The sequence below is a fragment of the Bombus terrestris genome, chromosome 11 (assembly GCF_910591885.1).
Source record: "Bombus terrestris chromosome 11, iyBomTerr1.2, whole genome shotgun sequence".
NCBI lineage: Eukaryota > Metazoa > Arthropoda > Insecta > Hymenoptera > Apidae > Bombus > Bombus terrestris.
This window is the reverse complement of record NC_063279.1, coordinates 849,064-873,144: the sequence shown is the minus strand read 5'-3', so window position 1 is coordinate 873,144 and position 24,081 is coordinate 849,064. Positions and strand designations below refer to the sequence as shown.

The 24,081-nt window shown below is 39.7% G+C and overlaps 3 protein-coding genes across 3 annotated transcripts in view; 1 reads left to right on the top strand and 2 right to left on the bottom strand.

Annotated features, from left to right (window-relative positions):
- The window catches only part of LOC100643053 (flotillin-2), an 87,807-nt gene that overhangs the window by 4,424 nt on the left and 59,302 nt on the right, over positions 1-24,081 (top strand). The gene's annotated exons all lie outside the window — the stretch shown is intronic.
- On the bottom strand, positions 874-9,637 carry LOC100643853 (glucose dehydrogenase [FAD, quinone]). Its single transcript, XM_003398697.4, has 2 exons — positions 9,024-9,637; positions 874-3,166 (listed from the first exon to the last, which is right to left on the bottom strand). Exon 2 carries the CDS (start codon positions 2,994-2,996, stop codon positions 1,116-1,118), a length of 1,881 nt encoding a protein of 626 aa, XP_003398745.1. The 5' UTR covers positions 2,997-3,166; positions 9,024-9,637; the 3' UTR covers positions 874-1,115.
- LOC105666207 (glucose dehydrogenase [FAD, quinone]) lies at positions 16,260-20,494 on the bottom strand. Its single transcript, XM_012313381.3, has 4 exons — positions 19,930-20,494; positions 19,452-19,673; positions 18,800-19,113; positions 16,260-18,596 (listed from the first exon to the last, which is right to left on the bottom strand). The coding sequence occupies exons 2-4, from the start codon at positions 19,587-19,589 to the stop codon at positions 17,183-17,185; spliced, it is 1,866 nt and encodes a 621-aa protein (XP_012168771.2). The 5' UTR covers positions 19,590-19,673; positions 19,930-20,494; the 3' UTR covers positions 16,260-17,182.

Sequence of the window (24,081 nt, the reverse complement as noted above, 5' to 3'; positions counted from 1 at the left end):
GGACGGGTAAGTAGGAAAAAGAATTCGAAAGGAGGTAAACTTGTGTCTATATATTCAAAAGTTGCTATTTTGAATCAAATAGTGCGATAGTTATGAAATTTGCCATTCCATGTTGCCATGGAATTTTTCATTCGTAAAGGATTCCTTGTTCGTTTAAATCAAAAGAAACAAATATTTTTCTTAAAGTACATAACGCAATGTGTTATATAACATAGTTATGTCTCGCGTAAAATATCCTTTATTTTCTTGAGATACAGGATTGGCGTTTTTTCGTGCAATTTAATCGAATTTTCTGTTATTATAATTTACTTTATTTAAAGTTGCATCGACTATCACCATTTTTTTCTGTTACACAATTTTTTAATCCGTAGTTTCGTATCTTTTCTCCTCGTCCGTATTCCACGATCGCATTTCGATCCCTGCAATTCAGTTTACCTCCGATGATAACAACCGTATAACGAGACAAGTATTACGTGAAATTCATGTAATTATCCGGAGATGCGGATACGAGCAATCTGCCCACCTGTGCGCAATGCGTTTACATCATAAGCTTTTTGATCGATGATAAAATATTAATATTAATTCGTAATTTCTTCTAAGAAGGTTCCCTATTTCGCTTTTTTCGATGATCGTTTCATACTTTTTAATTAAATTTTGTAAAATTATAAACCCTACAGTTGATCCAACCATACGATGAAGTTATTTCATTTTCGATGCAATTTGATTCGTTCGCTGTATCAGATCGTTTTGTAACAACCTTTCACTTAACGATAATTCTACGGCTAATTTAACAAAATTTCATCTTTATGTACATATAATCAAGCATACACACACACACACACACACACACACACACACACACACACACACACACACACACACACACACACACACACACACACACACACACACACACACACACACACACACACACACACCCACGAACACACAAAAGATAGATGTATCACAAGAGACAGATATTTTTGCAAGTAATGCGTTACACGAGTACAAATTTATCAACAACAAAACGTAACTAAAGTACCAACAGATATATCTATCTAGTAAAGATCAACAACTTTTTGCCAACTTTTACTCGATCCGCAAATATGAAATCGCTAGCTTCTTCTCGCAGTTTCTACCGTCAGCCAATCGTTCTTTACGAGATCGGCTCCCTTCTCTCCGATCATAATTACCGGCGCGTTCGTGTTTCCGCTACAAATGGTAGGCATGATCGACGCGTCGATCACCCTCAACCCTTCGATCCCGTGTACCTTCAGCCTAAAATCGACGACGGCGGTGGGATCGGTGGAAGGGCCCATCTTCGTTGTTCCGACCGGATGATAAATGGTCATCGAAATATGTCGAATGTGACACTCCCAGTACGCGTCCGAAGCAAATTTCAGGTGCTTGCATCCAGGCAGTTTGATCCTGTGAACTCTCGATCCAAACTGCTTAAAAACTTTCGCCTCGCTAAGTCTGATCGCGATTTTCGCACCTTCGACCAAAGTGGCGATGTCCATCGGATCGGAGAAATAATTAGCGTCGATCAGCGGGCTATGAAACGGATTGGAACTACGTAGCCTGACCGTGCCTCTCGATCTAGGCCTGAGCAGAAGAGGCATGATGGTCCATGCGTCCTTATTCGTTATAGGTCTGTACACGGTATCGTACACTTGGTCGGTTATTCCGAGAATCTTCTTAACTTGCACGCCGCCGTCTGAATTTATGGACGCCGGCGCCATGTGTAATTGAATGTCCGGATAATCGATGGATCGATTGGCGTATTTCGTGTTGACGAAGGCGTAGCCCTCGACGCCGCCTAGAGTGGTCATCGGACCTCTTCCGTTCGCCACGTAATGCATCGTTACCGGAGCCGCTTGCAGCCGATCCTGAACAATAGCCACGGGTTTGTCTATCAGGAACGTCAAGCCACCCATGCCAACGTGATCCTGTAGATTGTCGCCCACTCGAAGGTCCTTGATCACCGGTATTCCAACGTGACGCAAATGTTCCTTCGGTCCTACACCGGATAACATGAGAATCTGAGCGCTGTTTATCGCTCCGGCGGAGAGAATCACTTCCTTTCTCGCTCGGACCATTTGTCTGCGACCATCCCTGACAAACTCGACGCCTGTTGCTTTCATGGTGACAGGGTTGATCAGAACTCTGGTTACGTGAGAATTCATGGCGGTGTGAATGTTCCTACGCAGTCGAATTGGTCGCAGAAACGCCTTCGCCGTCGAGCATCTGCTACCTCGGCGGATCGTCCCTTGAGCTATCATAAATCCCGTTTGTTCTTCTCCGTTTATATCCCTGTTCTCGTATCCCATCTCCGTTCCTGCCTGAACGAACGCCACTACCAAAGGAGTCTTCCACGGAGACTCTTGCACCGTCAAGTATCCACCAGTCGAATGATACGGACTCCTCTGCAAGTAGGGATTCCTGTTATCCTCGGATTTCTTGAAATAATACAACGCTTGGTCGTATCCCCAACCGGGATTGCCCATCGACTCCCAGTAATCGTAATCGTGTCTGTTCCCTCTGACGTATAACATGTAATTGAGCACGCTCGAACCACCTAGAACTTTGCCACGAGGCCAGTTACAGCGACCACCTTTCATAGCCAGACAGGCTCTCCCCGTCGGTTCTGTTTTATATTTCCAATCTAATTTCGTTAATTGAAGATAAGCCGCCAACGAAGGTACGTCGGTTACTTCGTTCTCATCCGGACCAGCCTCTAGTAGGAGAACGTTCCATTTTGCTATTTCTGATAGCCGATTAGCTACCACAGCCCCGGCTGATCCAGCTCCTACAACCACGAAATCGTATTCCGCGTAGAGAGGATATTTGTCGATAGGCCGACTCTCCGGGTCCAGTTGATCGTATCGATAGTAGGACAGACCCGCTATTAATAGGGGGATTAACCACAAACTCGTGCCCACCAGGCTCAAAGCACCCTTCAAGGCCGACGTGACCACGATCGCGCTGAATACCATTCTTTTCCACTAGATAGATTCTTAAATTTCACCGAATGATATCTCCGATTTCGAAGTGTTTTCGCTGGTTCGTATGTCATCATGAAAGAATGTCTGGTGGCCGTGTGCCGATTTTCTCGATACGATGTACTTTGGATGATACCCGGGGATTTACGTTCTTCATTGCTTCTCTGTAAACAAACGAACAACGAGCGTTAAACCTTAAAGCTGTGAATTTTTATGCATTTGTGGGACATTTCTTGGCGAAAGAATGCACGAATTGTATATAATATGGAAAATATCGAAAATATTGTATAAATATCTACGGTCTAGTAAATAAATATCGTTGGGATATGAATGCTGGTCTACTATTATGGCTGGTGACACTAGTGACGATTACTTTTTCATGAAACCGAATCTTAGATACAGATTCTAATTGCTAGTATATTTGTATTTGATTGCTCGAGATCGAGTCGTTAACGTTGTGCTATTGTAATTTTGTCAAGCATTTCAATTGGAAATTGGAATGGATTAGACGCTCGTAGAAATCGATAATCCGAAATTTTTAACAAATGGAGAATCTTTCGATTCACGGAGAACTGCGCGCGTACCGTTAAAACTTGCAAATCAAAAACAAGTTCACCATTCGTCTATCGTCTATTTCTCTAATTGTTTTACTAAGCTATATACGTATGCATGTAGATAGATGTTCTAGCAATTGTACACTAGGGCTCGTGCGTCAACTTCTATTCGACGATTACGCGATCAATCAAAACATGAATTAAGCACGATCGATCCCGCGTACAAAGCATCGATTTTCAAATCGGTAAACGAGAAATTGTACGATTCCCCGTTCGATTTCTGCCTTTCAAATTCCGGACGTTTAAAGTTTTCTCATCGAGCAAGGGAAAGGAAAGGATCGTGGTAATCAGTGCGGGTAAATCGCGTTTTAGTACGACGTACTACGAATCCTGTTGGACGATGCGGAAGGAAGGGAGAAAATTGTAGGAAATAGAGCTGACCCTAATTAGCAGCACGTGGAACTCGACGCGATTTAACGTACAGCATGCGTCGCGGTTTATCGATTAATTCTCGCGTAAACCGGCCAACAAATTAATCAAGTTGTGTGTTTGCCGGTAGAATGGGTAAGATGGTGATCTCGTAACAGGGGAAGGTGAAAGTGTTCCATCCACGTAAACCTCTGTCGCGTTCGTTTTCGTCCACGGATTTCTGCCGGTTGTGTTACGTGTTCTCTCTCTGCTTGAGTTTCTTACGCCTCGACTACCATCCACGCTCTCCGCTTGCGCTAGAATCCTCCTCATCTGACTCGAGTATTCCTGATTCGGGTTATTTGAATATCCCGGCATCTTGCTTTTCTCTTTTTGTAGCCGCTGATACACGTGTTCATTCGGTGTCTTAAATCTAGAACGCGCACTTTCGTATTTTACGACTAACGAAATTTCTTACTTTATTTGTAGGTTTGTAGCATTTTTCATCGTTAGACTGCGAATTTCTATGCATTTATAGGAGACTCGAGAGTGCATAGTTTCACAGAATGCACATAATGCGAAAAAATATAATATATAAAATATAGTTTAATACAGTTTAATACTTTCCATACCATTTGATAGACGAAACAAATCCAAGTTCTACTCTTTCAATTATATTCCGGAAAATATGAATTTGCAGTCTATCGATCGTGGATCGTCAGTTGGAAATTGCGATAAAACGTTCGATTGATGATAATAGATGAAAGTTTCGAGAGTAGAACGATAGAAGTTGCTCTCGAAATAGATATAGAAAACGAGAAACGCGTAATCGAAGGAGCACTCTTGTAACAATTAACGAGCTTGGACTATTGCTGATGTAGCAAACAGCAGTGGAGAGAGTAAGTAGGAGGATCGATCACCGCTTTATTTAGGTTAATAGGTACTGGAATGAGTCTTTGTAGGTTTTCGCAGTAGATAAATGGTTGCTTGTAAGTTGTACGACCGGTTAAATCGTGGAAGATGATTTTCCATAGAAATATAAGTCTACATGGGTGACGCAAATTATTTTATTTTCAAATGGATAAAATTACTCGTAGAATTACTCGACGAACGAGTAGCTAGATAAATTATATTATGTCCAATTAATACCGTAACTACCATATTTTCCCTATAGTCGCTGCTATAGACAAAATTGCTATAGATAAATTGATCGAGCGTAAATTATTCAAACGCAGAAATATCCACGAAAAAACCTGGCTGTATCATACGTCGATCTTACATTTGCTTCGGGAGAAAATGCATTTATTATGCTTAAAATGTTATTTCTATCGTTCGTGTCCGCCGAGTCACGAAAGAACCCGTGTTTTACATCGGCAAAAAAACATACGAGAAAGTTTTAAAACCACCTGCGTTCGTTATAGCGCGGAAAACGCGATATTCGTACGATTCTATCAAAGGGGAAAAGAATCGAAAAGGAAAGAGAAAAAAACAATTTTATCGAGTTGTTGCTCATGGAAATGGGTCTCGAGGATAGAGATCCTCGCAAACTGACCTGAAATAACGTTGTTTCCAATCGATGAACGAACGAACGAACGGCGAGAACGCAAGCTAGGAAAAATCATCGTGCAAGAAAATAACGCGGAAGTTGGCAACTTTTCTCTCTGAAAGACGCGTTCTCTATTCTCTTAGATTATCGCATTTAGATCGAACGTGTAACTCTCTTCGCGCTACGTAATGGGATATTTGTTCGTTGCTCGCGATACTTGGAAATAATTAAATTCATTTTTTATCTCAAGACGATCATAAATAACGTCATGAATAATGTCAAGTAACTTGTTTTCTCGAACGCGTTGTAGTTGAAATCTCATTTGCATACGAAAAGAGGAATTGCAATGTACAATGCTACTGGTAAAAGGAAAATAAAATAAGACAGACATATACACACACGTGTGTATGTATATATGCACATGCAATAAGTACCTATTACAGAAATATTATATGACGTACTACTTTTGTCACATATAAAATATATTCGCTTATTTGGTTGAATCAATCAAGGTTTATCAACGTACTCGTCGTGTTTCGCTATAGCGTTAACGAAGTTTTAAAACTTTTTCTTCGACACGTTTATGAAAATTAGCGAATATACATTATTATATATCAGGGACATTAAACTCGACCAGTTACCATTATAATAGAGACGTTATTTCTGCCGACAAACGTGATTAGAAATTGACGTTTAACGACTACAAATCGACTACTCGTTTAACATTTTCAACGACGATACGTATCCTGTACACGATCCTGCTTTCTTGTTTCAGGTAAGAGTTTCGCCGACTGCTTGATCATCGAACGCCCAACCACGTGAGTTCAGCGTAAATTAGTTTTTCTTTGAGCGACGTAAAGGAGAGATCCGTCGAAACTTGGAACACGCGTTCACGTCTCTCATTGCGTGGATTATTTCGTTCGAGACGAGCGTAATGTTTCGCTGTTTCTTTTAAAAAAAAAGGGACATACTCGGTAATAACGATAACGATAGTAATAGTAATGATAAGTATGATGATATTAAAATTGTTTTCATTAGAGAGACATCACGAAACATTCTCGATTCAATGAGAAAATTTTACAGAGTTATTGCGTAACCACTTGCGACTTTCTTTCTTTAAATGACTTTCAACGGCGAAAGAAAGTGTATAAGATAATCGAGCATGAGTAACGTCAATGTATGTAGTTTGTTTGAATTTCTTCCTTTTTTCTATTTTTTTTTTTTTTTTTTTTTTTTTATTTCTTCTATTTCTTCCTTTCTTGGAATTTCTTGATATCTTAAGCAGGAGTGTTAGATCTATGAGATGTATTTAAAACAAGAATTTGAGCTGTGTGTCTTCGTGATGAGCACGAAAGAGTTACGTAAGCTGAGGTATTTAAAAAGGTGCACCAGGAAATTATATTGTATTTTCTATCTTTCTCGTTAATTTATATATTTATATATATTAAGTTTATTATTTTTTATATTAATTTATTCTATATTTTGTATTTTTTTTGGCGAAATATTTGAATAAAATGATTTATAGCGGTGCGGTGTAGTCTATTTTTTTGTCTTTTCTTCTTTTTCTAAACGCACTAACATTGATCTGTGGAAATCCGGTCGGATCTAATCTGGGTTTTGTATGAATTTTATCGCGTAGCATAAGACTGCGTAATATCGTAAAACCGGTCTTATGTTAGATGTTTACAGCGAAAAGACAGATGTAATACTCATCGTTTGTTTAGAAACTCACAAATGACGAAATAAGTTGTAACCTATTTTATTATTTTATTCCCTTCTCGCTCGTTTTAGTATCGAATCTTTTATAATTGATATTTTAGTTTTCGTAATCTTAAATTTCTCTTATTCTCTATTTTCTTTTTACTTTATCTTTTATTATCCACTAAATCGAATTTACTCGAATCGCATACTCTTATATCGTATTATATCGATATTTTCGATAATTTTGTTCGAGTTATTTGTTATTAAATTAAATTAAAATAATGGAAAACAGAATGAAATAGTAACGACTTTAGATAAACGTTACGGATCGTGTTTTGCAATAGGAAAGGACTCGCATATGAAAGATTCGCTCATGAAACGCAATTAGATACCACCACATGGCAATGCCAGTAGCGAATAACATAAAAATCTATAGATAATCTGAGCGTAAAGATCTATGTCACCGTTCCACAGCCTTGATCTGTGCTGCCTGCTATATTACTCCGATTCTTGGCGTGCACGATATTTAATGAGACTATTATTGCGTGTAGTCGATTTTTAAATCAATCACACTCTTCGATTTTATTATAATCTGCAGATGTTCGCGCGGTTGTTTTTCAATACGTTCAAAATGACAAGATTAGCATTGTATTATTTTTCCATATTTTATACATCTTTCACTTGTCCCATGGAAATGAAAGATTGTTAACCAGAACGTTCGTTTTACAAATAAGAATCGCAAACTCTATTGCAAACAAACACTCGGAAAAAACCTGATTTCGCTTATGCTTAGTTGACGGGGAAATCGTCTGCTGGACAATTTGATAGTATCTTTTGTGTTTGTCAAAACTCGTAAAATCGGCTACTACGTCTTTCGTGGCCAGTGACAATCGGGTTGTTAGAAACGACAGAAATATTAAAGATTCGAAACTCTGTATATTTTCTTACGAATGAATATATATTACTCGTGTTAGACAAAACAGCGAAAATTTTACTATGCGTAACCTATAGTTACACAAGTCTGTTATAATTCTGTCTAATAGTCTGTATCAACGTTACTTTGCTTTCTCGCGAAATATCTGAAATGTCGCTCCCGATTCGGATAATTTCCGTATCAATCTTTCGCACTATATTTCCAAGTAGAACGGGAATAATCCTCGCGTCTCACCTTATATCGTTTCAACGTCGGTAGATTGATCGTAACCATCGATTCGATTCGAATCGAATACACCGATTCGTCTTGCAGTGATTTACAAAAGTATTCGAACGCTTACCACAGAAAATTTTTCTGGCCACATATATCATGTGCATCCTACGAAATATCCTTACGCATATATCTTTAAAATCTGGTTAGCGCTGTAACAAGACGCGACTATCGTGTTTAAAAAATGTATACAGAAGTTGCAAGAGATTTATTGCGAATACACGCTTATTGTTAATGAAAAATTAGTATACAGCATAAATGATAGTCTTAAACGTATAATTAGCGCTAAAAATGCTTTCACTAAATATCGCGCTTTATTACTATGGCAAATAATTGACTGTTCAAATATTTTGCACATGCTTCCAATGTAGCGATGGGACGGTCGTGTCTCGTTACAGTGCTAATGAAATTTCAAAATGTTTCGTATAATATATATCTACGTAAGAGGTTTCTATATTTCCTATACTTTGTAAAGTTCCTTCGACGACCCTGGATTATCTAACAGGCAGTCCTTAGAACTTTCTCCGGGAGAATTCTCCCGTGATGTCGGAGGAGCATGTGCCAATATATCTCCGAACAGAAACCGAACGCTTTTCCGAATCGCTTACCTTCGTCACGATGTTTACGAAGCTTCTCTCCCCATGAAGTCTGTCGCTTTTCCATTAAATCCTTCGAATCGACTTCCTCTTTATTTGGATCGTTTACATAGATGGTATCGATCGGTATCGCGGATCCGTAATTCCGAATCGCGAACCAAATGGAACGAAACTACTTTCTTCTCGGTGGAATTAGACGATGAACGCAGGAACGATCGCGAGGACGCGCGATTTTCGGCAGGATCGATCGATGCAGATGGTTCACCAGTTTTGAAACGATGGTAAAATGACGGGTAAGTATCTCGGGAAAACGATAGAGCGCTGTGCCGATACTACGCTCCCTGATCGTTTTACTCTCACCGTCCTTATCCGTCTGACTAACCGATGCCTGGGGTTTCTCGTCCTTCTCGAAGGCTCCCAACCGTACGTTTGGCAGTGAAAGTATTCTCTTCCTGTGGTTACCTACGCGCACCTATCTCCCCACCCCCTTAACAATGTGGTAACAGCTGGTGCTTACGCTAGGTTGCCATTACCTTCCGTACACACGCTTTACGTTACATCCGTAAGAGTTCCTGCCGCTTCCTTTCGGACACGCGCCTTTCTTTCGGCCAATGTCTTCTACGTTTTGATTTTAGTACGATCTGTTGATCAAAGTTTCGAGAGAGTACTCTTCCTGGGATACGCGTTCTATCTATGGAAATAGCTTAAATTTTTTGGGGATAGCATCTACTCTTAAACTTAATACGTATTTAGTAATATTCCAATGTTTTTGATTTCTACCTTAAAGCTGTTTTTATTACATTTGCATTATTCCGCATGATGAAATAAGATTTATTCAATTACCGTGGGAGTGGTCAACTATTTTTTTTACATAATTATTGCGAGAATTAATACATTCGGATCGTATATTTACGAGAAAATTAATGTGTGTCGTGTTGTGAAACATCTGACATCGCTACGTGATTTCCATCACGACTAGAGTTTGCAATACTATCGGTGACGAGCTGCCTACGAATTTCGAGTAAGAGAAAGAAAGTTCTGTCGAACAACCCAGTTCGTCGTTCAAACACGTTTCCTCGTGTCAACCGATTTATCTTAAACGTCACTATAACGACAAGCACTCGTGCGAATTACAAAGACCGGACTGCAAGAAGTAAACATTTTTCGTTCTGACTCGTTTAATACGTGGCCATTACGCGTTCTGATATTTCAAACATGTAAAACAAATTTCAACAGAAAAGAAGAAAGAAGAGTTCCCGAAAGCTTAATTCGTTTGTTTCCCCGGTCTTCTTTCCCTTCACCTAAACCTAAATCCTTGCTAAAAGTCGCGTAAGAACGACGATACAGTCGTTTCTAGGACACGTCGTTTGTACGCTTGTAGTCAAGTGCAATTAAGAAATCGTTTCAATTATGGTACGAGTTTTCTTCTCGGAACCAGTACGCCGATAGATCATCTGAAAATGCGTCTAAAATTCGTTCGATCTCTGAGAACGATGTAAAGCTCCTGCTGAAACGAAGGACCGTCCGTTTTTCTGAGACGCGATGATCGCTCGGTGGAATGTAATTAACCGAAAAAGTTAAATCGCGCGTTGATAATCTGTTGTCGTGCGCGGGATCGGGTCAACGGTCTGGAAATATAGCAAAGTACAGAACGGCCGGCTGGTCGACGTCTACATCGTCCCTCGACTCGATCCTGTTTCCTAGCGTCGATTACATCCGGTTCTATTACATTCGTGCGGTAACTTCTTGGCACGCGTGTAATAACTCACACGCGTGATTACGTATCAAGCTCGATCGATATTCGACTCATTTTTTAAAATCGCGATACACGACAATTTTTCAGGCACATCGGCCACAGACAGGTTACGCAAAGTGCTTCTTATCGTAGACAGTTCGTAATTTGAAGCTATTCGCTAAAACGTTACGCAAATTAGCGCTAGAATAACAACGATTGCGCACCACCAATCTTATCAGTAAAGCGACAGGTAAAACGCCGCGCATGAAACAAGAAAAATTTATTTCCATGCTGCCCGCACGAGACTGAAGTTATCAAGTATATTATCGTTTACAAGTTTGTCGACTCTTGTTTACTTCAAAATATAATTTACTTGCAAAGTTACAAATAGAAAGACTCGAAATATTTTTATTCTTTATCACAGCTGTCATACAGTATTATAACACGATAAAACCTAGTCTTACAAAAGTTATTATTTATTTTCGGCTGATTTAGTTGTCAAGTGGCAGAAACGTTAAAAAAGATTCATCCAAATTGATAGAAAGTATCGTGATCGATTGTGACAATAATATTTAACACCAGTTAACATATTGACGAACCGTGTACTTAATTTTATCGTATTATCGATAAGATTTCAAATAAACAATTTATATTTCATGTAACGTATATTTGCTGGTCACGTAAGACAATGGTAGATAATGTTCTTCATTAATTAGTTAATTCGTATATGTTTGATACAAAGTGACCAAAATTCACGCACGCTTACGAACGTCAGTGTATATGTAAAAAATATTTCTTTTACACTCGTCGTTTTAAAATAACTGCTCCAATATAAAGCGTCTAAAATAGCGATCGAAAGAGATGGTTCGGTGAACATCCCCTGTAACATGAAAATGGACACTGTACCGTTATCGGCGTCCTAAAATTCACAACCTTGACCATTATTACATGTACCTTACCTGGAATTTTAAATCAATCCTCGTTCCAATAGGTATCTCTTTACGTGCTTTTCCAACTTCCCTTCACCTAACTTTCACCGCCCTATGACCAATCGTATTCAAGATTATTTCGTGATTGGTCTACCCTCACTCGCGTAAGACTCAGTACTTGAATTATTTTTCGAAACGTGTATCAGTCTTGCCGGATTCGATCGACCCACTGTTTTCCATTCGACGAGTTTGTATTTTCCAATAAACTTGTTGCCGTCGTTGGCTACTAAATATTTCTTAAATATTTGGTTTTCGTTAAAGTGTTACACGTGTATGTTATGTGTATTGTGAGTTGATTTTGTGCAGTTTAGGAAAAGAAACGAGAACAGATGGACTTGGGACTGTTTGTTAAAGAATCGATCAGACTGGCGTATTTTAAACGTTTTGTGGTTCGTTAAATTTTGATTACGCAGTTATTAAAAGGAAAAAAGGACTGCAATTTGTTAATTGGAAAATTTCGCTATGTTTAATAACCCTGATCATGTCGTTTACTGTACTTACCTCGTTTTTGAAGAAAAACTTGTACGATTCTCGTTTTTCAGCGATTCTCTCGATTATAACATAAGTATTGGGTCATATATTTGCGAATATCGACGAATCGTATGGAAGCCTCGAGCAAAGGTCTGTTGCATATTTTAACCAGAACAGCAAAGTTTAATTAACAGCAAAGTATGATTCTGCAACCTCTGGCGATCATTTTTAGTAGACACAGGGTTTCGTCAGAGGAAGATGTAACGTTGAGCACAGGAAACACGTTAGCTATTTGAAAGTTATGGAACAGCGTAACTTAAAAATCGCTTTTATTCGAGGTTTCCATTTAATTCGCGCGTGAAATTGGCAATGTGTCGTCAGGTGCGATAGAACTTGAATCGAACTAACTCGTTTCCGGTTGTAGTTGATATCGCCTCGATAACGTGGACGTTGCACCGTGTTACGGAGGCTCCGTAAAAACACGCGTTACTTTCTAATGGTACGCGAGTATTACGCGTAAGCGATCAATTATCAATTACTGCGTTACGCACGCGCGATTCCACTTTTCGTTTCCTTTTTTTTAAATCTGGCGTATTTCAAGCTTACTCGTGTTCGTAAGAAATAGACGAGAGATATCGCGAGCGAGCGAGCGGGGTTTACGATAGTAGCGAGTCGTAATCGACGAAAAGGAAATGGGAGAAATCATGATATTTTCTTTGGGCCTCTTTCCATAATAACACCTAGTGATTTATTAACGCATTTGGAATTAATTCATTCTTCTTTGACTCGCAAAAAGAAAGTTGTAATAGTTACGTTCGAGTCGTAAACACTATCTAATATTTCCATACACTAATATTTCCATCTGATAAATATTTATCCAAATTAATTATACATATTACTTCGCTTGCCACACTACTGTGTTAAAGTTAATTTATGAATGACCAGAAACGGTAAACAAGATTTCGAAAGAGCTTCCTGACGAAATAAAAAATTAGGTAATTCCTAGACAATCTAAATTCTTCAAGGTGAATATTCGATGCTATCTTTGGTAGTTCAACAGACATTTCTACCCAACGGGGCCACCATCGTCCTAATTACGCCATCGTCCGATGCCGCTTAAGAAAGTGGGAGTCTAAGAAAGCGTTCAGGAGACTCGTCGTGTCTAGCTTTAAGCGGCTTCGCTCCTGTCATAACTGCTTTCTTTTATTATAGTTATATCCCCTGTAAAATATCCCCGTACCTTGTACCGACGTGAATCGAAAATACGAATGAACTCACGCCCCGTTGCAAACGTAACACGACCGATCACGGCACGACTTTCACTGTCTTCACCTTTCTTCGCACGATGTACCTTAGAATTTGTAAAATTCGCGAGTTTTGCCCTGTATCCGTTTTTTTATCTCTATGGTCAAATGTCAAGACCAAAGGATTTTAAACGGTTGAGGCGTTTTCTAAGCTATCGACGATGTTTCTTTCCGATATATACCACCGCTGCGTTAGAGCCAATCGACGAGATACCTCGCTCTCGTTCTTTTGTCCAATTACAAGTTTTAATCCTATTACGTTTCTTCGGCCATTTCTGACCGTCTTATCATTCTTGACAGTCTTATCGGTATATATATTTCCTAGATTGGATTCTATGCTAAATGTTTCCTTAGAATATTACAAATTCTTTTTGCTTGGTGAAATGGGAACAAGATTAAAATATGACGATTCGAAGATGTCAGCAGCTTTAAAATAACTAGATATTAGGTCGCGGCTACCAACCCTCTGTAATTATAATAAGTTTAATAGTTTAAAGCGAAATGTAAAAGCGACGTATCTCTTGATCGTGAACGTATCGATATTGATTTATGCTACGGATAAAATAATAATTATGAGATAAGATAAAATAATAATATCTATCGAATTCCAATGATTGTTCAACAAGTTCTATTGTTTCGTTAGATGACTATGAGTAAATAACGGTTGTCTGAAATCAATTACTAGGAATAAACGAAACTATGTACGAGCGTGTTTGACGCTATGGCTATGTATGTAAAATAACACGTACCTATAGAGACAATTGTCATAGTCTATACTGAAACACATAGGTATATATCACATTTTAAAAAACCTAATTCGTCTATTACGATGTACTTCGGTACGCCCTAACGGTGTCTATCGTTGCTTTCCATCTTCAACTTCTTTCGGAACGGTCTACTTGCAGTGAAACCTCGGTGAATCGAGATATACGGGATACAAAATCGTAAAACAGACGCGAACCGTCCGCGAATAAAGCAAGAAGAAACGATTTCACGATCATTGAGATAGGGAAATCTAACGTAGTTTGAATCGTATTGTTGCGCTACGAGTCTGCTATTATTACCGGATCTAAACGAGATTCGTTTAGATCGAGGATATATCAGTGTTTGCACACGCAAATTTAAGATGGCTCGGTGAAAGTAAGAAACTCCGGAACGTAAACGCAAAGTCGCATCGACTGAATTTTCCATAGCATAAAATCCTTTCCTTATTCGCAATGGATGCGTATACTACTTGAATGTTCGACGCATCGTGCTGTTCGAGGTATAAAATTGAATGTTATTAGGTATGCTTTTAGTAGAAATTTGTGAAGCTGATATTAAGTATAAACAAAAGAAAAATTGAGTATGGTTGACGCGTTACCGTTGATTGAGTTTCGCAGGGATAAACGCGGTGCAACATTCGCGTGAAGACGTCAGGATTCGATAGAGGCTTGAATAAAGATCGCGATTAATTTCTGTCATAGTTGGTTTCATCGTATCACAGTCTCTTCGTAGGAAAGAAATTGGCGCGCACGCGAAGCCTCTCTCATCGATCAGTTGCTCTCAACCTTTTCGAAGTTACGGAACACTTTCGAAATTATAAGGAAAATTGGCAGCGCACCGAAATCGCTAATCGTAAGGTCGTGAAACAAACAACGAAAACGTACGTAAACGTAGTTTCTCTTAAAATTTATAGTTGACAGATTATGTAACGGCAAAAAAAAAAGATACAAATGAGAAAGAAAACGTTATATCGGTAAAAATTGTAGCTAAAATAATTCTTTCACAAAAATGGAACATTTAATTCCGCGGAATGGTAATATTCCAGGAAACATTGGTTAAAAACCACTACTCGATCGATCCTTTTTCGGTAAATCATTTTTAACCAACTGGTATATGCATCAAAATGTTGCCCTAAAATTTCGTCTCGGTATTTCGACAATTGAAATTTTTGTATACTCGTGCTCGGTTGGTCCTCGTTGCGTGCAATTGTGGCAACCACGAAAACTTATGAACCGATTTACTCGATTTGTCTTTTCGGTTTATGAGCCCTTTTTTCGGAAACGATTATCCTAGTTGAGCTAATGATACTTAGGCACAGTAGTAGGGCGAAAGAAAGAAGGTGGACTATGAACGTTATTTTGAATGGGAATTTTAAACGAGTATCATCATCAACGAGAGTATTCGGAGTACGGTCGTCAAATTGAATTATACAGACTGTTTATCTCTGGATGGGTTCGAGTACATAGAGTTGTAGCGTAGCCCGAACGAGTGCGTGCGTTTTAAAGCAAATGGTAAAGCAACAAGAGGTTAATTGCAAGTTGTTCGTTTAGCGTAACGACGAGCGAGATCCGCATAAAAATAACGAAGATTCTGCCTAATTCAACGCGCGCTAGGAAACTAGGAAGCGGAAACGCGATGCAGAAAGCAACGGGAGAATTCGTATCCTACAACGAAACTTTTGGCACGGAACCTGGTTACGTAAAGCGATTCGCTCGTGAAACGAAAGTTCGCCCACGATCCACGTTCTTCCGAGTTCGCCTTACACGCTCTCGTCTCGCGATCCAGGTATCCTCCATGAGAGCAATTAGATAAAGACAAAAATCACTAGATAGATCGACGAGATGACGTGAGAAGATTCGATCGATGTGTGTAGATAGGCCACATACAAATAAAATTGATCGACTAAAATTTCTAAAGTTATGATTGATGCGATTCGTGTGATTTTCTTGCTTTTCATTTCAAATTCGAACAGAGATCATTGTCCTTGCTCGCTGATGCGAGACACAGCGCGAGTTAGGTTAGAAAGATGATAGTGGTTAAGAAACGACTTAAAATACAGAGCTTTATTTACATTCCATAGATGATATGATATAAATAAAGCGATATAAATGGGAAGTATATATATATGTTGCGTTATATAGATACACGCAGGTCTCCGTTCTTTTATACATATAATTCTTGCATAATATGATATTTTTATATCGCAGTTCTTTATCTTAAATAACATAATATATAAATAATAATATAAAAAACTATGTTTGTTTTATTTACATACATAAAGTATCCTGTATTTATTAATTTTGTAATCTAGCTTTTTCTAATCTACCGCCTTTTATATACACAATTCCGATATTTTTATAGGTAACTAATTATCCCTAATATAATCGTATTATTATACGAGGATTGCCGCTCTCGTCGAACGTCTGTATTTCTGTGAGAAATGGCACGTTTAAATTATTCTTTCCGAATAGAGAATATATTTACAAATTGTTTATATTAATACGAAATAAATAAAGATTTACCGATAAATAGTACTGATAAAGGAAAGATATAAAGCTATTTTGTTAGGTACCAAGGTACGTTTGTTTGGTATACCTGAGAGTAATTATATCTCTTGGAGATGAGGTACAGGTGTAACGATTTGGTATCATTGGTGACTTTCGTTATAAGTTTTCCCGCATATCGTTCTTGAAAGTTAAGTCGTTGTGAAAAATACATGCGTTTAGCGCTTTCTTACGCGTTTGGAGGCGAGTATCGCCGAGTTTCCAGCAAACCGAGCTGGGAGAAAAAGGTAAGAATCATGTTTTTTCCGCGAAGAAGCGTTACTCCGTTAATTGCGTTTTCACATTCTAAGCATTTTAAACAACGGAAATCGTTTCAAAGGATCGTTGATCCTTCCTGCGTTGATCACCTTCCCACGTATCGTTCTCTTTTGTACATCCAGTCCTCCTTGATAATATCGCTTGCCTTTTCACCGATCATAATAGTAGGAGCGTTCGGATTTCCACTGACGATCGTGGGCATGATCGACGCGTCCGCCACTCTCAACCCTTTCACCCCGTACACTCTTAATCTCGGATCCACAACAGCCGTAGAGTCGCTCTTTGGACCCATTTTGCAGGTTCCGGTGGGATGATAAATCGTAAAAGTGAAATGTCGAATCGCGCATTCCCAATAATCGTAAGTGTCGAATAGATACCTGTGGCATCCAGGCATACGGATAGTGTGTGGCCTGGAACCGAATCTCTGAAAGGCCGTCGTGTTGGATAACTGTAACGCGATCCTTATGCCATCGACAAGAACGTCCATGTCCTCTTTGTGCGTGAAATAATTCGGATTAATATCTGGATAGACTAATGGGTTCTTGCTCTTTAAGCGCACCCAGCCGGAACTTCTGGGTCTCAGTAGAAGCGGCAGAATGGACCAGGTTTCAGCGTGAGTCAGCGGTTTGTACATGGTATTGTACACTCTATCTCGCAGACCTAAGATCTTCTTAATCTGATCTCCACCGTCGGAATTGATAGAACTTGGGGCGAAATGGAACTGAATATCGGGATAGTCGTCCGATTTGTCCGCGTATCTGGTGTTGACGAAGGCCAATCCTTCTACTCCGGGATCGGTCATTGGACCCCTTTCGTTTAGAACGTACTCCATCATCACGGGCATGGTTTGAAAACGGTCCTTCTTGAGGCTGATTGGTTCGTTGACTATGAACGTCAGTCCACCAAGACCCACATGGTCCTGAAGATTGTCGCCGACTCTCAAATCCGATATCACGGGTATATCGAACTCCGCCAAGTGTTCTCTAGGCCCGATTCCGGATAACATCAGCAGTTGGGCCGAGTTGATCGTGCCGGCCGATAAAACGATCTCCCGTCTGACTCGTATTACTTGCTGACGACCATCCCTAAGGATCTCGATACCGGTGGCTCTCTTGTCGTCGTTGAACACCACCCTTAACGCTTGAGAGTTCATCGCTATATGGAGATTCTGCCTGTTCTTCACCGGTCTGAGGAACGCTTTCGCGGTGGAGCAACGACTGCCTCGACGTATCGTTGACTGGGTTAACATGAAACCGGTCTGATGCGCGCCGTTTATGTCGCGATTCTCATAGCCAAGCTCCTGACCAGCTTGCAAAAACGCGATCGATAACGGTGTTCTCCACGGGGATTCTTGCACAGTCAGGTAACCACCCATGGCATGATAGGGCGTCCTTGCGAGGTAGGGATTGCGGTTGTCCTCGGATTTCAGGAAGTACGGCAGAACCTCGTCGTAACTCCAGCCGACGTTGCCCAGACTAGCCCAATTGTCGTAATCACGGCTGAAATAATTAAGATCGTTATGGCGAAAGATAACGGAAAACGAGGGGCGCGATAACAAACGAAATTAAAGTATCTCTCTGTTAATCCTGTCTACATATAAACTTGTTATATTTAAGCTCGTTTAGAAAATCCACCGGTATTGAACTACGTTATCCACGTTTGAAAAATAAATCAAAGATTCGATTAATCGATCCTGAATTACCGATTACCCCGGACATAAACCATGGCGTTCAACACGCTGCTGCCACCAAGCACCTTTCCACGTGGCCAGTTGCATCTATCGCCGATCATGGCGAGGCAATAAGCCGAAACGGTCGGTGGCGAACTTTGGTATTTCCAATCCATTTCCGAGAGCTGGGTATACCCAGCCAATACGGGAACGTCCGAAATTTCATTTTCGTCACCGCCCGCTTCCACGAGCAACACGGTCCAATTCGACACCTCTGACAACCTCGACGCTATCACCGCACCCGCGCTTCCTCCACCGACCACTATGAAATCGTACATTCGTAGAAGCTGAAACGAAAAGCATAAGTTAATCGTATGCAAGCAACGTTCGTACGATACTTGATCGATTTGAAAAGCGATATCTTGGAACTTTTGGAAGTTGTTCGAAACGGTGAATCGAAAGCGATTCGACTCAGGTTAAAGATCTATGTGTCTGTTTTGCCGACTGTCGGTAACGACGACTATGGATTTCCGCTTAACGAACATATCGATGAAAATAATGGAACCGAAGGGAACAGTTTTATAACTGACGTACAACAACGAACTCTCTTTGCGTCACTCGCGTGCATTTATGATCCTACGAAAGCGTTTTGTATGGTTTACGTATATTAACATTTGAAGAATACCTGGCGGGTATCGGTCGGATGAGATTCTGGATCCGCTTGGTTGTACCGAAATACGGACAAGCCAATCGCTAGGAGAGGAATCAAGCTGAATCCGAGGACCGATGCAGTACCTAGCAAAGTAGTTAATCCTATTGCCATTTCCACTTAATTCCACCTCGTGAGAACCACGTCTATTCGGCGAGACTGATGTGGCGCTCGAAACTTCCACGCACGCCAAATTATCTAGAATTTACGAAATTTAATTGTAGTAGTCTATACTAGTTTCCATAATTGTAGCGATCATGAAACGGATAAAAAAAATTGCGCGCGCCAAATAATTATCAGTTAGAAAATCATATGAATATTTATTCGAATAACGAACGGAATATTAAATTATACAGAGGTTGCTAATAAGCAGAAATATAAAATTACTTCTAATTAAAAGCAAATTGTTTAAATAACTCTTCGTTAACAGACGCGAACGTGTCATTTATCATACCGGTTATCGTAATTGGATTGAATTTGCGGACAAATAAATTTACGGTGTTCCCTTTTTTCTTTGTTTCGTTAAAACATATTTGCCACTGTGGAAAGTATAATATCTTCGTTCCTTTCTTTTCCATATATTAGGTATTCGAATAACGTTCAATCACGACATTCCAATTGCTATAAATTTAAAGTTTTTAACATTCACTATTACAAGTAGCGACCACTATTGTAAATAACTTTTGAACCGTTTTAAACCATTTCGTCGATATCGATTGCCCGGATATTTTATACGACCACTTTTGTTCGTCCTTGTTCTACTTGTTGCACTTTTTCATGACACCACCAGCTTTCTCGAGCAAGCTTCCGAGCTTGTGCACGCGGAAAAGTTTAAAACGCTCGACGATTCGCGTACACGACGAACGTGTGCCGGCAAATGGCAGCGAGAAAACACAGCACCGGCGGCACCGACTCGAGCACCGAGTGCCGAGAGTGAAAACCAAACGTGGCGAGAGGCGCCTCCTTTCGATCCTAGCTTCGAAAATCACGTCCTGACCCCGTACCGTTTGTTCCCTGGTTTACGTTCCCGGTCTTCTCCGCTGCGCTTCTCCATCTAGATCACGTGATCGCCTTTTTTCATTTTGTTCGCTAATCTATCTACGGCTCTTTTCCATTTTCATTTATTCTCCCTCCATCTAATCTCTGAGCGTGTGAACCGTATCTTAAAAAAATTTATTCTGCGATATATGAGAGATAGAGAGATACGAGATGAGAGGAAAGAAATACGAGAAGAGCTTCGGAATGTCGAGGCTCGGCTATCGCGAATTACGAGGACAAAAAAACTTTTAATACATAGCGAGGGGAAAATATTTTGATTTATTTAATTCTTTATTAAAGTCACTAAAATACACTTGGGTCTATTCCATCGATTTAGGACTATACCGAAAGTGCGGTATGTTAACTAAAGAGTGTACCTACATATCTGTGGAAAGCCATCCCAAACGGTCAGAAATAATAGAAAGTTTTTCAAAGTGGTACGAAACCAATAAGCTCGTAATTAGCTGATAAAAGTTGTACTCGTAACCTTTGGTCGGAAGAAATTATCGAGCAATAGTGATATACGAATAATACAAATTATAAGTATTTTTAGATGTAGAAAAATTATACGTATACTTTCCAAGTGAGAGAGGTAGAGAGAGATAGAGAGAAAGAGAGGGAGCACAGCCATGTCGTAATGTATCGCTCTGGAGGTATAACGTATCTCGCTAAGATTCCGTTTGTAATCTCGTATTTCCTAATTATTTTCGTTTGTCCGATCATTACCAAAATATCTTCGTCCGTCTCGTTGCCCGGTAAAATTTAATTTCTCCAAACAGAACCGCGTCATTATGGAATCGTTCCAACGTTCGCCATAAAGGGAACCGAATTAAGAGTCTTCGTACGCGTGTCGGGTCGTGAGTCTTTCTCTTTGCCTCCGTGACGGAAGCCACGGAATCGCGCATCGAACCACGCGTATACTTTCTCTCGTCTTCTACGGTCTGCGTGCCATTCAGGATGGTTGACGCTTTTGTGCATCGAATTCGGTCGCTCGTGCATCGTTTCTAGTTCGCGTCTTCTGACTCGCTCCGTTTTTCCAGTTAACCTTGGCCTTCGATCGAAAATCGCGGTGAAAGAAACCTCGGTCTTCCTCCTCCTACTCCGAGTGGCCTCGTTCGCCACTTCCGCATCGCTCCACTCGTTTGACATCATCGTTACTAATTCTAAAATTTTCGAACGTAACACGAGCGTTTAGGGCTGCGAGATACCGTTGCCGAGATTCATTACCGAGACGAACGAGCGAATCAGCTTATTACTCGATCTAAGAATTTTTATATCATTCGTTTCAGCCTTGATAACTGTATGAAGATACGAATCCTTCGAATGTTTATCCGGAGAACAACGAATAGAGGTATTCGTGCGAATGCTGCCATTAAAAAGAAAATATCGACAGTGTCCGTATCGCGTAAATAACGGTGAAATCATCCGTATCTTGGTCCAATCTACTTCGCCCTATCATTCGCGATTCGATTCTCGCCGAATTATCATGGAGTGTTCTGTTAAAAATTTCAAACTACGATGCTAGATGACGCGTGACAAATTACCGTTACAACCTATGCTTGCGTTCCTCGTGAACGTACATTTTTGCTGTATCATGGGTTAAACGTGACGCAACCTTTTCGATTTCCTCAGACTTTATTAATTAGAGCGGGGAAATAACGATTTCTCGTCGTTTTTGTCTCGTCGCTGAAACGTAAAATTCTTCGGCTGCGTATGTACGTTTTAATTCGTAACTTTATCGTTCGCAATTGCAATCGGCGTTACATTTTATAAACTTTCGGTGGTTGGTATGTTCCGCTGAAAACATAGCGCCATTGAAAGCAGCTTGACGCGAATGTCCCGGAAAGTTATTCCGATGTGTACTACTTTCTTCGAATATCTCTGTTCAAGTTGTTACGCGATTTTCTGCCACAACTGCGTTCTAGATTTATTTATTTAATTGGTTTCTTTTTAGTTCGACACACGCAGCATCTAATACGTGTAATCATGAACGTATGTATATGATAGTACAATTGATAAGTTATGTGGCGAAATTACGCTTAAAATCGAAAGGTCAAAAATGATGCTTCGATTTTTCCGCTGATAAATTGATTTTGTCTAAATTCGATAGAATTTCTGCGTTTGGGTTTAGATCTTTTATTTCTCTATATAGCTATATTTGACGAGTCATCGCGTTGCGTGTTCATTTATACAGGATGCTCGCTGAAATATATGTAAACTGTAATGAGTTCACTGTATAGGATACAATTTTGTCTTTGATAAAATCAAATTTGAAAATTTATGCGAATCAGTATTGGCCAATTACCGAATAAACGACCAGCAAAAGATTATTCTACGTATCAAAATAAGTTAAAGATGTAGAATAATATTTGTACGTTTAAGACGTTACTTTCAAAAAGATAGAATTTGAACATGTTCGGTTAAGAATTCACGCGTACAGTATACACGTACTTGACAAATTTTCAATTTTTATTCTCTCGTAAACGAAGCATCATTCGGATGAATCTTATTTTATATTTTCGGCTTATTTTTTCACGCGCAGTTCCCCTTTTTCAGATTGTACCACGATTGATCGAACACTTTGTATACGTAGAAATTCCTATCCTCCGCTTGTCTTAATGGCTTATCTAAGATTTCGAAGCGCCCTTATGGGAGAGACATTTCGATAAAAGCAACCGTTTTGAATGTCTTTCTTTCGGAATGTTCAACGCAATTTACTCGTGACGCGCATACGATGCGAGAAAGTTCGGCATATCTCGACGTGTTAACGCAGTTATCTGCCTCGCAAAATGTCCGAGATACTTTACCGTTAAATCACCTGAAAAACGCTTTTATACGTTCCTTTCGTTTCTTCGATCAAGTTCCAAATATCTTAAAAGACGTTTTTCTTTCGAAAAACTTTTCTACGCCAAGTGAAATTTATTTTTACCTCTTTATCGGTTAAGAAGAGCTCGCAGGAGCGTACACAGCGAATCTTATTTTCATGATCTCGCGTTCAGAGATCGCTGCGTACCTGCGTGACGTGCATCACGTGCATGTAGTGCGTTTTACTTTTCTCGAGCCTTGTTAAAGTTTCATGGCTGCAATTACGTGTTAAATAATAATTCTTTAGTCAGTAGTTTGACCGACATTAACACTGACAATTCCATGACTATACATAGACTATTTACGAACCATTGTATCCACTTGTTCCACTGAGCACGCAACAAGGCACCAATTGCGCAATATTTTCGACAATCGCAGAAACCCATAAACGAAGAATGATTAGTTGCGTAAAACTGTTTTGAAATTTCGTCGAAATTATCGTTGCACAATCTATTTAAGTAAAATTTAGCGTTACAAGAATTCTCGTAAAAATTATTATGGACGATTTTGGAAAATTAATGATATGGAGATTTAGGCTGTCTCGAATAATTTATCAGCTCGTCGACCTTTTCTTGATATTTAAACGTCGAATTGTCTGAAAATTCCATTCCTCGAGCGATTAACTCGATACTTTTTTCTTCGTTTAAGGATATTGAGCTATTCGCGCGTTCGTTAAATGTTTTTTAATCATCTCGGCTGCATA

Bases quoted from the DNA above. Each gene is read 5' to 3' on its own strand.
- LOC100643853 (XM_003398697.4), bottom strand. From the start codon at position 2,996: ATGGTATTCAGCGCGATCGTGGTCACGTCGGCCTTGAAGGGTGCTTTG.
- LOC105666207 (XM_012313381.3), bottom strand. From the start codon at position 19,589: ATGGCAATAGGATTAACTACTTTGCTAGGTACTGCATCGGTCCTCGGA. The intron at 19,114-19,451 runs GTATTCTTCAAA...TTTTCGTTTCAG, and splicing joins ATCCGACCGATACCCGCCAG to CTTCTACGAATGTACGATTT. The intron at 18,597-18,799 runs GTAATTCAGGAT...TAATTATTTCAG, and splicing joins GTTTATGTCCGGGGTAATCG to CCGTGATTACGACAATTGGG.